Here is a 14345-nt window from a genome sequence, read left to right as displayed (position 1 = left end):
GTCTTCCTTCAGTAGCAAAAAATAAGGGAAATAAGAGCTTTACTTTATTTTGTTTGATTTCACAATACCATGATGGCTTTATATCTTTTTATCTTTTGATTCATATATTTTTATTGAACATTACTACTTCTCTTGCCTTACCATCTCAACTAACTCTAACACAACATGGAGAAGGAGACGTGACCTATACAGTCCCAACCAAAAAAAAAGAAACAATTTCTCTTACAAATACAGAGAGATGTGGCAGTAAAGACTGAAATATGGCAGTCAACAACCACTGCAAAACCAGAAGCTACACAGTTTGAAGGGAAAGTCTCTAGGCAAGCCGGAGTTTTGTTTGCTACCATAGGGTAGTTCACCTCACTGCACAACAAACTGCACATTTCTTCATCTATCTAAGCGCCAAAAGAAATAAATTGGGAAAACACTGTTATATCAACAAATTTTGCTGCCATTGCAATGTCTGTAAGGCATCATTTCTCTTTGAGCTGAACAACATGACTGTGGTAGGAAAACTGTGATGCCAGTCTGGCCTCCAGCAGTCCCAAGATTCATAGCCCTGTTCTATAGTAAAAATCAAGAGCATTATCATTCAGGACATGGAGAAGGGTCATCCTGCTATATTTTAATTAAGAAACGTAGCACTACAATTTAACAAAGGACAAAAGTTCCATACTATGAATAAAATATCTCCAATGCGGAGGCCCAGGACTATAATTAAAATGTTTGACAAGCTTCTTACAAAATGCAGCATTGCCTCCAAAACAAGAAAATGCCAGCATTTACAGGACAAAAATCATAGAAGCTGTAAATAGCAACTGGCACTGCATGTGATAGTGCAAGGCGAGGCATGTTACAGAAATAAAATGTAACATGGCAGAAATGCATTTGTACAGAGGAAAGATAACCAGCTGAGCTAGCTGAAACTGATGTAAACAGAAGCTGTGTGCTGAATAGAGAGGTAGGGAAATCTCGGGAAGAACAAGAGCTTGACTGTCTGATGCAGATTTTTGTGAACAAAGCAAGATCCGGCAAACTTATGTATTCTGAGGCTGCAAAAAATAGGTGGGAAAGATGGGGAGTCCAGAAGCAGCTTGTAAAGGCCTTAGGGATGAACTGGGGCCACTGCTTGTTGCTGTGGGATTTTCTCAAGAGCAGATCAGGTCTTGTGAGGTACGGTCTCCGTGGGTTGTCCCCATGCACTTGGACTACATCCAGAAAGGCTTTCCAGCTTCCAGCCTGGATTTTCATCTCAGCTTTTTCAGCTGCATTTCAGCTGAGACATGGCCCATGCTGTTCCTGCTCTCCTCCTACCTTCCCAGCCCAAATGGTGGGTTTTCCAGAAGAGAGGCATGACCCACTCTGGCCAGGTCTTTGACCTGGGTGACTGGAGACTCAGACCCCAGGGCACCTATAGATATTTGAGATACAGCCCAAGTGCCCCAGCGAACAACCTTTGGGGCTTACCTGAGGGAGCACAATGAAGCAAGCCTTTCCTTGAGCTGTCTGTGCTGCAGTCACAAGGGCACTGGTATTTTAAGATTTTATCAAGGGTACACCTGAGAGGCTTCTTCCATGGAGTCCTCATCTGAAGAGCTCCAGGCTTTCTAAGCCACACTTTCTATTAGTGTCTCAGGTTATTTCAGGGCATGCCAGGAGGTCATCTTTTCTGTCCGGTGCCTTGAGCAACTTTGTAGGACTTGGCAGGACATTCAGTGCCTGTGTTGTAGGAAAAAACAGCTTAAATTGTGAATGCTAAGAGGCAGCACATAATTAGGTATACATGTGTGTTGGGGGGTGAACATCCAAAACTGGGCTTTTGAACTCTGAAGTAGAAGGCTGCTACTTGCTTGCTGCAACTGGTATGGGATGGTTGTAAATTTTGATAACACCTGGACTAAACAGAAGTGGCAAATCCTGAATCCTCCAATTAATAAAGAAACCTGAGATAGAACCACCAGTCAGGAGGCTGATTATGCATTGTGCTTCTGCACATAGACTATTCAGATGAGGAAAACTAGGGAGCAGTGGTGGAAAAGAAGTCTTCCCAAAAAGTAGTCTTGGAAAGAAGAGGACCAGGGAAGTTGTGGATGCCCCATCATTGGAAGTGTTCAAGGTCAGGTTGGACAGGGCTTTGAGCAACCTGATCTAGTGAAAGATGTCCCTGATGATCTAGATGATCTTTAAAGGTCCCTTCCAACCCAACCCATTCTATGATTCAATGATTCTGTGAAGAAGAAGGTGAAGATCCTGGCAGAAGAAAGGATCTTGGAAGTGGGGAAGATCCTGTAGATGGGGGAGATGCATGGACACAAACTCTGGGGGATGCCCAGGGACCTCAGTCAATAATACCCAGGACTGGTAACTGCAGCACCAACCAACAAAACTTTGTGCCCGACCTCCCTGCTGAGAGGGGAAGCCAGGACGTGGTGAACGTAGAGCTGGGAGGGGAGCGAGAGAATGAATGTGTGAGATAACTGAGTAGGGTAAAAGCTCTCAGCTCGTTGGCAAATAAAACCTTGTATCCAGATTCACTATGGGTTGTCGATTACAACCATTATGCTTGTGGGCAGCAGGCACATGGTCTCATGGTTGGTTGGGTCTATCAAGCCGACGGGGACCTCTCCAGGGATTCACTGTGCCTGTATCCACTATGTCTGTGTTCAGAAAGCACACAGGTCCACTGGCTGGCTGAGGGCTGTCGTGCCGCTGTTGCACGTGATCTTTGCGACACCGTTGTTAGCGTGATCTTTGGCACCACTGGAACAGAAAGGGTACATGTGGCTCAAGAAGCCTTCCAAGGAATTTTCCTGCTTCCCACCTAAAGTAACAACCACAACAACAATTGAACATACCTTGTTTCGTTTCTTAGACAACTCCACTGAATGCAGGCACGTTCTTATTAGCATCACTGCCAACTGAGTCCTTAAACTCCCTCTGATTCTCATCTAAAATCAGCTGTGCCAACTGGGTTCAACAGAACAAGCAGAAATTTGAGATTCTTGAATAAATTTAATTCAGATATGCATTTATGATATAGAGGTGTTTTGAATGAACAAAGCAGAATGTAAATAACAGCCCACAGCATGATGACAAGCAGCATGACTTAGTCAAAAACTGAGAGCCAGGGACAGAGCAAGCCTTGCACTCTGAGCCAGGAACCATGACTGGATGCAAGGCATAGCAGTGACTTGCAAGAGAATTGCTTAGGCAGGAAGAGAATGGGTAATTTTAATAAAAATATATTAAATATATTTATGTATATACAAAAAATAAGAAACTTTCATCCAAGCTAATTATAACTTCAGCAATTATAATAGTAATATAGAACTTTAAACGGCAAAGAATTCAAGCTAAAAATTAGCAAAGTAAGGTATCCCTAAGTGACAGGTAGGGTGAAGCATTAGGATGGTGTGAGAGACTGAAAGAGTTAATGTCTCAAACACTGTGGAGAGATGAGGCGTGATTTGCATGTCGAGGGCAGGTCGGCTAGCATGGGATGGGGAGAGCTTTTCGGAGGAGAGACTAAAAGATCGAGATAAGGTGCAGCAAGTCGGCTAGCACGGGATGAGAAGTGCGCGTTGGAGGATGCACAGTTACCATCTATAGCCAGAGGTCACACAGAGTTTTATCTAAGGAATGGGCCTACAGTCACCCGAAACTTGGAATGAAACTCCTCAAAAACCACCCCCTCCCCCCAGCGCCTGCAACCCTTTGAGGACCAGAGCAACATAAGTCCTCCAGGGGTGTGACCTGAGGCAGGGATTAGAGTACAGAGAGACTCCTTCCCCAGGGAACGGCGCGCGCCCATCACCGGAGGATTGCCACGTCTGTCACCATCTGTCACCGTCATCGCGGGATCCAAGGGTGGTGATACCTTTCCTTTTCTTTATCCTCCTCTCTTCTCTTTTCCTTTTCTCACTTCTCTTTTCCTCTACTCTTCCACTATATATATATTTGGGCATACGAGTTTTGGATGAATTGTGATGGGTTGCCCGGAAAATAGCTCCATTGCCAAATTGCCTCTGTTCATTCGCTGAGCTTGCTAGTTTGTTAAGTTTGTAGTTTGCTAGTTAATAAAGTCGTTAGTCTAACTGTTCCCCTGAGTCATTGTCGTGACTCTACCGGCCTGCGGCTCTGCCGAGCAGAGATCGGCCTTTGTCGGTACACAAATCCCCGGGGAATCAAAAAGATTCACCCATCTCGCAACCCACCGAGTGGGACGAGACAGATGGGAAGGCATAAAAGTATCCATGGCCTCATCAGACTCAGGAGGGAGAGCTCTCTGACACAATAACCCTGCAGAGGTAGCGTATACACCACAGGTTCTGACAGAAACTTGAGACAACAAAGAGCTGTCAACTGACAGGGGAAAGCAGGGAGATTAATCTGATCCAACTCTCCATGCAAAACTTTTGAAAAGTCTGATCAAGGTTATGGAGATTAAAGTAAAGTAGTACTTGTGTTGTAAAATTTAATAAATATGCAGGGAAACCCACATATTACATACTCTTTCAAGGGTGGCTTGTAAGACCAATGAGGTGACAGAGGCCAAGTTCTCACTTGACAGACTTATTCCCTGCGTACAGCTGAGCCATATTTAGTCACTTCAGTGATAATAAGTTTGCTGAGCCCCAGGCTGACGCCGTCCAGAGCCTGCCCAGCGGTGGCAATGAACGGATCCTCTCCCTTGTGTGCCAGGAGAATTGCTCCAATACTTTCCATCAGCATGAATGCATTAACAGCAATAGTGTCATGGGCTTTGAAGAAGATGGTGTAGCACAAATGACACTGACACACTAACTAATCCTCACAACGATTTTATTAACCATGGTGAAGTATGAAAAACAGAGAACTGGACCTGGTTTCCCAGGACTCTTTGGTTTCTCAGGGCTGGTAGTTGAAAACAACAAAAAAACCTGTTCTGTTCTGCAAAGCAATTGTATTAGATATGAAAATGGTCAAAAAAATGAATAAACTCTGAACTTTCCAATGGCATTTTTATGTCAACGTTTAGAGGAATGGATACTTTAAAGATAGGATTTATTTGAATTTTGGGGTGTTTGCAATACCATTTTGGAAAGCTGCTGAGAACTAAAATACAGAACAATCAATTCTCCTTAAGTATCTGTGTGCAGACACAGATGGGGGTGCTCCCAAAATAAGACTTTGTTTCTGAGTGCCTATGCTAAAACAGAACTGAAAGGACTTCACTGACTACAGTACTTTGAATTCACTCCTTCAAAATCAAATAAATCCATCAGACCAGGAGTCAAAGATTGTCCAGCGGACACGGAATTGAATCATTTCAGTTGGAAAAGACCTTTAAGATCAAGTCCAACCATTAACCTAGCACTGCCAAGTTCACCACTAAACCATTTCCCTAAGTGCCACATCTACACGTCTTTTAAATACCTCCAGGGATGGTGACTCCACCACTTCCCTGGGCAGCCTGTTCCAATGCTTGATAACCCTTTCAGTAAAGAAATATTTCCTAATATCCAATCTAAACCTCCCCTGGCACAACTTGAGGCCATTTCCTCTCGTCCTATCGCTTGTTATTTGGGAGAAGAGACTGACCCCCACCTCTCTACACCCTCCTTTCAGGCAGTTGTAGAGAGCGATAAGGTCTCCCCTCAGCCTCCTTTTCTCCAGGCTAAACATTCCCAGCTCCCCCAGCCGCTCCTCATAAGACTTCTGCTCTAGACCCTTCACCAGCTTCGTTGCCCTTCTCTGGACTCGCCCCAGCACCTCAATGTCTCTCTTGTAGTGAGGGGCCCAAAACTGAACACAGGATTCGAGGTGTGGCCTCACCAGTGCCGAGTACAGGGGCACCATCACTGCCCTACTCCTGCTGGCCACACTATTTCTGATACAAGCCAGGATGCCATTGGCTTTCTTGGCCACCTGGGCACACTGCTGGCTCATATTCAGGCGGCTGTCAACCAACACCCCCAGGTCCTTCTCTGCCAGGCAGCTTTCCAGCCACTCTTCCCCAAGCCTGTAGCGTTGCATGGGGTTGCTGTGGCCCAAGTGCAGGACCTTTCACTTGGCCTTGTTGAACCTCATACAATTGACCTCAGCCCATTGATTCAGCCTGTCCAGGTCCCTCTGCAGAGCCTGCCTACCCTCAAGCAGATCAACACTCCTGCACAACTTGGTGTCATCTGCAAACTTACTGAGGGTGCACTCGATCCCCTTGTCCAGATCATTGATAAAGATATTAACCAGAACTGGCCCCAACACCGAGCCCTGGGGAACACCGCTTGTGACTGGCCACCAACTGGAGTAAACTCCATTCACCACCACTCTTTGGGCCCAGCCCTCCAGCCATTTTTTTACCCAGCAAAGAGTACACCTCTCAAAGCCATGAGTAGCCAGTTTCTCCAGAAGAATGCCTTGGGAAGTGGTGTCAAAGGCTTTTTAAAGTTTAGGTAGACAACATCCACACATATGCACACAGCCAGCAGCAAAGAACACAGAAAACACAGTGCTCACACACCCACAAACAGCACCAATGGGCTGATCCTGTTCCCCTCTCTGGCTGATAAGGATGAAAGGCTGTTAGTGAAAAAAATGTAAATATATATGTATATATATACACATATACGTATATGTAGAGACACAATACAGACCTCGCCAGCTTCTGGTTTTAGATATTCAGTCTCCAGCTGTTGACACTGAAGAAAACACCTATAAATGGAGTTTAGTGAGAAGACAGGAGACCACACTGGTCAGGCACAGGGCATGGACAGACAGACACCTGTACTGGCCTGTACTGTGTGGCTCACGTGATTGAGTGGCCCCTTTTCTCTACATTCATAGATTCACAGAATTCCTCTATTTTTTCCAAAACACTTTGATCCCTCCCTTTTCCCACCTTTGGTTCCTACCCTGAATGTCCATAACAAGTCGTGTACAATCCCAAAATACACTTCCCACATGTCCCACAGGGTGTCCATGATGTCCCTCTTACCTTTCACTCTACCTAAGATGATCTGAGTGGAATCCTTCAGGTTTTTCATTGACTAATTTCATTCCTCACTTCTAGCTGGTAGTTTTCCAAGTAACACTTTCCCATCCCTGTCAACAAGTTCAGATAGCACAAATCCTATTTGAATTCATCTTCATTTACCTATACATTTTGAAAAGAAACAATACATAAATGGTGGTGCAGTTCTGCAGGAGGCACAATGGAATATTTCAGGAGAGCAATCCAGTGATGTCTTATGCTGGTTGGAAATGTTTTAAATTTATTTCTTTAACCTGGAATTAGCATATGTGCAACTACAGTATGATCTGAGGTAAGCATATGGAAAATATTATAGCAAAACTGGTAGCAAAATATTTAAAACAAATTACTCCATAGGTCTGCATGTCGAGGTCCTTATTCAGGTGTTCAAAGTTTACTACAGAGCTGGGTCACCCAGAACACGGACATCATGATCTCGATATTATACTATACCTCTAGCTGAGAAATCCACCCCATCACCACCCCACGAAAGAGGGTTCCTGAAAACCAGTCTAAAAAATTCAAATCTTTATTGCCATAAGCAATGACTGAAACAACTGGGAATGCACAAGAGCATCAAGACATCCACGTGTGATTTGCAGATATGGCAAGGGACCTGAGTCCTTCCTGCTCAGCAGTAGGAAACAAGGCAAGACACAGTGGTAAACCATCACTAGCATTTCAGAGTTATATACTTGTTGCCACTGCAAGCAGCATGACTTTTGGGGGTATTGAGATCTAGGTTAAATTTAGATAGCATAGCATGGACATAGATGTCCATACGTGACTTGGGTGTCTAATCTCCTACAATAGTCATTGAAGCCTAGACAGCAAGTCAGCACACTTGAGAGGCATAGGAATGCATCAAGACCAAGCCTCAAGACAGGCATTTAGTGTCATTTGTGATGCCACATGGGACATCTGCATGGAGGTGCACAGATATGACCAAAGATAGGACTCATGGGAAACCTGTGCTTTTCTGGAGTAACACCTGAAGATGGCACCAGGCACTATATTTAGACAAATTAATTCCCCCATAGCAGCTGCTCAGCTAAATTACTCTAAGCTCCATTACCTACGCTGTCCAGGGACTCACTCCAGCTGCCAAGCAGAGACATGCACTGCCCTTTGGGAAGCTCTAGTGTACCTTGCCTTGTCTCCCACTGGTGATCAGGAAGGGCTCAGGTCTTTTGTCACATCTACAAACTGCAGATGGATGTCTGATGCTCTCATACATCTCAAATGGCACCAATACCTGCATTTAACCAACTTACTTGAGTCCTAGATTCTTTCTAAAAGTTCATACTGGTATTTTCTAAGACCATGACTCAGGTGCCTGACCACAGCTGTCTATTGCTGTTTGAAATGCCCTTTGGTATCTAAGACATCTGTAATTACAGAAGAGGTCAGTATGACACAGGATCTACAGGAGGCCCAAGCCTTTCTTGGACAACAGCAAGTCCATGTCATGCAAGATATCCCACAGTGACTAAAATGACAAGATGTGCTTATGTGTGGGCAACATATTCTATGCCTGAATATTTGTATTGATACTTCTTAAGTCCAGTTCAACAACAGTTCACTATTTTGTCTATATGCATCAAGCTCATTGCAAGATCAGGGATTGAAATTGGAGAGGGATGAAAATTATTAAACGATCTTACTCGTTTCTGATTGCTGCTTCACATTCTGATTCACATGCACCCAAATCTCTCACACAGGCTTTTCATATCTTGGAAATTAATTTCCCTCCCACATGCTACAATTTATAAGTGTTCATTTTCAGCCTAATAAATATGAGTATTTGAAAAAGGAAAACTACATTCTTGCATTCATTTTGTGTTTTACACTTGTGAAATAGTAGTTCTGTCTCACAGACATCTAAGATATACAAAATAATCTAAAATGTGAAGTGTTGGCTATAATGTGCATTTCTGTCTAACCTTTTAGAAATTACTTCTTCTCCACATATTAGAGGAGAATAATGATATCTAGTGTTCCCAATAACTAGCCACCTAGGGCCAATTTTTAAAAGAAATAAACAGATTTAAAGCACTCATAAAATTTATGAGTAGGAATACTCATATGAGTAGGAATACTCATAAGAAGAATTCCTCTCAGAAGTAGGAATGCTGCCGAAATCCATCTTTCCAGTCAAACAGCTAGTCTCTCTGCTGGTGGTAGGGGACTTTCAGACCATTCTAGGTTTCTTATTTACAAAACAGGTTTTTTGGTGGATCACCCTCAAGGACATTTGTATACTACTTCTGTCTAAATTGTATTTATACAGGCAAATCTATAATGGGTTGGGTGTTTCTGGATGCCTCACTGAGCACATCTTCAATGGGCCTTGTATTAAAATGGGAATACAAGTACTTCTGCGAAATTGGTATCTGATAATTTGTGAGAACATGAAAGCTTATGCTGCCACTTTTGTTTCCAACCAGTAATTTCAAATTTAGATAGAAAGTACAGAACTTTAATATCAATTCCTTCCATACCTAATTATCCAATGCTCCATACTTCAAGTTAAGGCCAAGTCCATACCAAGTATGTAAGGGCTTGTCCAATTTTAAAAAGTCTGGCTTTTTCTTTGCAGTTTTCCAAATGGGAACTGGAATTTCGGTGGGAATTCCTGGCTGCCTTTGTACATTTAGAAATTTGCTCATTTACTAAAGCACCTCTAAAAAGATGCAGAAGCCTAACTTCAAGCATGCCCTCATGAAAAAACTTGGAGTGGAGGTGAGATTTTTCAGAAGTGCCTATGTGACTTTGAAGTGAGATTCATTATCAATGAAAAGTCAGTTCTTGAGCTTGCCTGACAGTCTCAAGTCACTCACTTGCCATTCCTTGGATAACTTCAACAGAAAAACAAAGGTAGACAAATTAAGACAGCTGTTTCTTCTAGTGATGTAGTCGTGGTGACAGGCAGGAAACAGTGAGCTAGCAGGATAATATTATTGTAGTCTTTATTGACACAGAAGATTTAAGTTACAGAACATTAGGCAAACCCACCCTCTTACTTGCCTAATATTTCAGGATGAACAGTTACAGACAAGAAAATGATCGTTACTTATAGTGCAGCTAATGATTAAATTACATTAAAACTGTTAACAATATTATACTGTAAAATATAAGTGCATGTACAGTATATAAATACAATAGCTTTCTGTTCCTTGTCAGGAACATAAGCCAATCACATACATTTTTCAGTTTAATTTAGCTTTTGCTAAGTACATTTCCATCTTAAATATATATTAATGTAAACCATACCTATTAAATCTCTCAGTTTCACTCCCTGCATCTTAACTTGCAATTTATATTACAGTACTTTAAAAGCTGAATGAACACTCTTATTATTCAGAAGAGGTTTCTGTCAGAATTTCCTATCTTTTAAATCTTTGGCAATGTTTCACAGGAACACTCTTATTATTCAGACTTAGTAGTTTTTCACTACGTGACATTTTAGTCTTATGCAAAGCAAGATGCTCTGATTCCTGACTCTCTCTATTTGAAAGAGCAGGCCACAGAAATGCACTGTATGAATGTTAAAACAACAGAAATCCTACACTGTAGGATAAAATCGACATTGTGCAAAATATATTAATAAACATTTTAAAGATTCAAAAGATACAACATTGTTAGACATGGCAACACTGGCCCACTGCCTAAACACAGTACTTCACACGTGGTCAGTCAGCGGCAATACGTCGGTCTGAAAATCTGCTCCTTGACAGGCTGCTCCCCGGTCAGACACAGCAGTAAGGTGCGTAAGGGTTTGTATTTGGGCCAGGTTACCCAAACTTTGATGGGTAAGATTAGATTCCTCAAACCTATCAACCTTCTAAACAAATTGCCTGACTTTCAAAAAGATATGCTGCGTTCACCTGGGTACCAAGGCCACCTATTCAGGTTCTAGGCTCCCAGCTCAGCAAATCTTCACTGATAGTACCATGTCAGTATTCACTTGCACCAGCCAAAAATCACCACCAGACTCCGTACTGGTCAAGTCCTTCTGCACCCTGGCAGAAGCACCTTCTCAGAGTTGCTCACTAGGACACAATCAATGCAGAAGAGATGATATGAATGGACTTGACAGTCCTTTATTCTCCAAACACACATCGGTAGAAAAATGTGAAACTAACAGGAAAAACAATTTTCATTTAAATCCTATCAGTCCTACTAAAAATGTTCCATGTGGAAGTATTTAATGTCAAGTAAAATATGCTGCACAGAAATATGTTCTAACAGTGTGTAGTGTATGGTTTAGGTAAACAACAGATTCATTATGAAACAGATGGAAGCACTTAGATTCAATGTCTTTTTAAACAGCTCAAAGACTAAAAAACCTTTAAGACAAAAAGCTGAAGTTACCTTTGCCTCTCTGCTAACTACCTGTGTTTGCTCCTCTGTGGCAATTGCATACGAAAGGTGAATTCTATAGTATCACACCTGCAGAGACTCGTCCCTTTAAAGTGTCTGCCAAGTATTTAACTTTGTCCACAATAAAATGAAAACAAGAGCATTGCTCAGAACTATTGCTTGAACAAATACATGCAGTTTGAACTACATGCTGTAACAAATGCCTATCAGAAATGCCCTCATCAACATGGAGATGAAAGTGCTCCAATACAGTCACCACATGGTCGATGACTGGGGAAATATTCTGAAGAGAAAATACAAATATAGATATACCTAGCACTATATTGTTTTAGGACTGTAATGCCAAATGGTAAATTACCAAATGGTAGATTTCTGAGGAATATACTGAAAGCAAGCAAAATATTACATATATTTATATCTTAATTTGTATGAAAACAGTAGAGAGGTTTTGGCATACCATATTTCTTGAGGGAATGTTATAATTAAAAATATCCCTTAGAAAAAGGAGTTTCTTCATAACAGGAATGAGTATGATAAATACAGTTCTATTATTGTACAAAATATAGAGTGTTTTTAGAAAACAAGACCAAAAATACAGCTTTGGCATTTGGAGTGAAAGTCATCTATGAAGTGTGAGCCAGAAAGTCAAATACGAACCCTGAAGATCAGGATTCCAGCTGGGGACTCAGCATGCAGGCTTGCTGAACAAAACTCATTTCTACCCAATTACCAACTTAACTTGTTCTTTTTTTTCTTCCAAAATGGACAAAAGAAGCAAAAATCAGTAAAGGGCATGTTAGATTCTATTTAAGGCAGAACATAAGAATGCAAAAATAATTATTATATGTTCCAACAGAAATGTAGATAGGCAGTCTACAGACTTCCAGCAATAGGTAAAAAAAATACAGCATTTCATACATTTGTATAGCTGAAATCAAGGACAAAGAAATGGTGTAAAAAATGGGTGAGGACAGCAGTTACCAAAATGTACAAAAATAAACTATTTATCATTTGTGGTGTTGAATGTTTTTGCATTCTTAAAGAAAGTAATATTGCTCTGATAAACAACATCCTGTAACTTTCCGTTCAAAATCCAAAAGGGATATATAATTACATTCTAAAAAAATATCATGTTTTCACATGTATACCCTACGTCTCATATAAGCTGTACCTCTCTACAAAGTACCAATAGTTAAAAGCAAGTCCTGAGACGACCCACATCTTCAGACAACCTGCAGGCAGGTGGTGCACTGTAGGGACAAAGGGCTTCAAAGCAGACATCCCTGGTGCCCCCCAGCTCACAGAGCGGTGGAATCACAAGTTCTTTCACAAATAACCCACAGCTTATACGTGTGAAAGTATGGCACAAGCTCCATTCTAGACAGTACTGTCTCATCCTTTCCTTTCTCATACACAAATTAACATCATGAATCTTTAAGCTGCTCTGGACAGTCAGACCTCTGTGGCTCTACTGAGCATCACAGTTGCCATTTCCCTGGAGCAGGGGTCTGGCCATGCTGAACAGCTCATCGTACAGGAACATAGAGTAACAGATCATGTAAGATGGCAAGAACACTCCTAACTGGCTATCTTTTGGTCTAATAAAAGATCCAGCCTTTACTTCTAAACCTTACCTTACAGTCTTGTCCATTCTTCAGCTTAAATGTTAAGACAGTCGGCATGAAAAAAAAAAAGCCTTTATGCTTACTGCCATGTAACCAACCACCAGCAGTGGTCTGCTATACTAACCAGGGAGGGCTTGGTCCTTCCAATCGCTTGAAAAACTCCCCTTGGAGCCAACGTGAAAAGACTGAACAAGTGTCACAGTCATTCTGCACAGTGCACTCTAATTCCAGACATACTGACTCCCAGGAACCAGAGCCAGGCAACTGCAACTACCCAAAAACTCTTCCACAGCAAACATTAAGTCCCCAGAATGGAAATGAAAAACACAGCTGCTCTTTTCTAAAACTATAGTGTCTCTGGTTCACCAGGGTGCAATTCACCCCATCAGAGACAGCCAAGAGAAGGTCTATGCATCACTGAGCTCCCACTCCAACCCTTACAACAGAGCTGGAGTGAAAACAGTAGTGCCTAGACTTGGTGCCTAGATATGATGAATGGATTGACTTCTACCTTTTCTGAGGAAGGCATCTTGACTTCCTTGGAAAAATTCTTCTTTTTTTCTTGCAAATAACCTAAAATCGTATTTCCTTCCTATATTCATGTATATATTTTAAATCCTGACATCAATTCAGTTTTTCACTAGATGAGCAGAGGTTGAGAGCAAAGGGGTTAATTCAGAGAGCAGATGGGAAGGAATGAAGGACAGAACAAACAACAGAGTGAGAAAGGGCTGCATGCTATTTTTCAAAAATTCATTTGGAAATGGAATTTGTCCCACACGTGGGTCTGCCATCCATCTAGGATTTCTTGTTAAGGAACAAAATAGTTCACAGTGCCTGGTTATTACTTCAAACCAACCACCAAGTTTGTAGCATTTAAATCCGCAGAGATGCTCTCTGTTGCATTAGCTAAAACTGTGGATGCAGGATAAATGATTTCTTCAACCGTCACATACGTCCCTGTTAAAAATCCAACAACTCCAATGACAGCTATAAAAATGTCTTTAAATATCGCCCATAAACTTAAGTTTTCGTTGTAGAAAGTGAGGATTTCAACCAGAGGCGGCAGAATCAGTGCCAGAGTGCTGCTGCTGACGGCTCCGACAAAAGAAATCACCAGGTCTAGGCGAGGGATCAAAACGGCTACAGCACCTAAAACACAAGAATAGTAACAGTGGCTTCAGAGTCAACATCCTCATGAAAAACAAAACTGTGACAAACACATAACCTAGTGGTTCATGCTTTTTAAAAAGTTCTACCATTCACTATTTTTCCAGCTAGAAGCAGTGTACAATATATAGATTAATGCATGTATTTGTGAGTAA

General features: G+C 41.8%; 1 protein-coding gene across 2 annotated transcripts in view; it reads right to left on the bottom strand.

Moving 5' to 3' along the window:
* Positions 1 to 9983: 9983 nt before the first annotated feature.
* SLC36A4 (solute carrier family 36 member 4) overlaps positions 9984 to 14345 on the bottom strand; it is a 126767-nt gene continuing 122405 nt past the window's right edge. For both annotated transcript variants that reach the window (XM_075491103.1, XM_075491104.1), the window contains one exon: positions 9984 to 14172. In XM_075491103.1, coding sequence (XP_075347218.1) covers positions 13865 to 14172 — 308 coding nt within the window. In that variant the 3' untranslated portion in view covers positions 9984 to 13864. The remainder of the gene's footprint in view (positions 14173 to 14345) is intronic.

Source organism: Mycteria americana, chromosome 1 (genome assembly GCF_035582795.1).
Source record: "Mycteria americana isolate JAX WOST 10 ecotype Jacksonville Zoo and Gardens chromosome 1, USCA_MyAme_1.0, whole genome shotgun sequence".
NCBI classification, from domain to species: domain Eukaryota; kingdom Metazoa; phylum Chordata; class Aves; order Ciconiiformes; family Ciconiidae; genus Mycteria; species Mycteria americana.
This window is presented reverse-complemented; position numbering and strand designations above follow the sequence as displayed.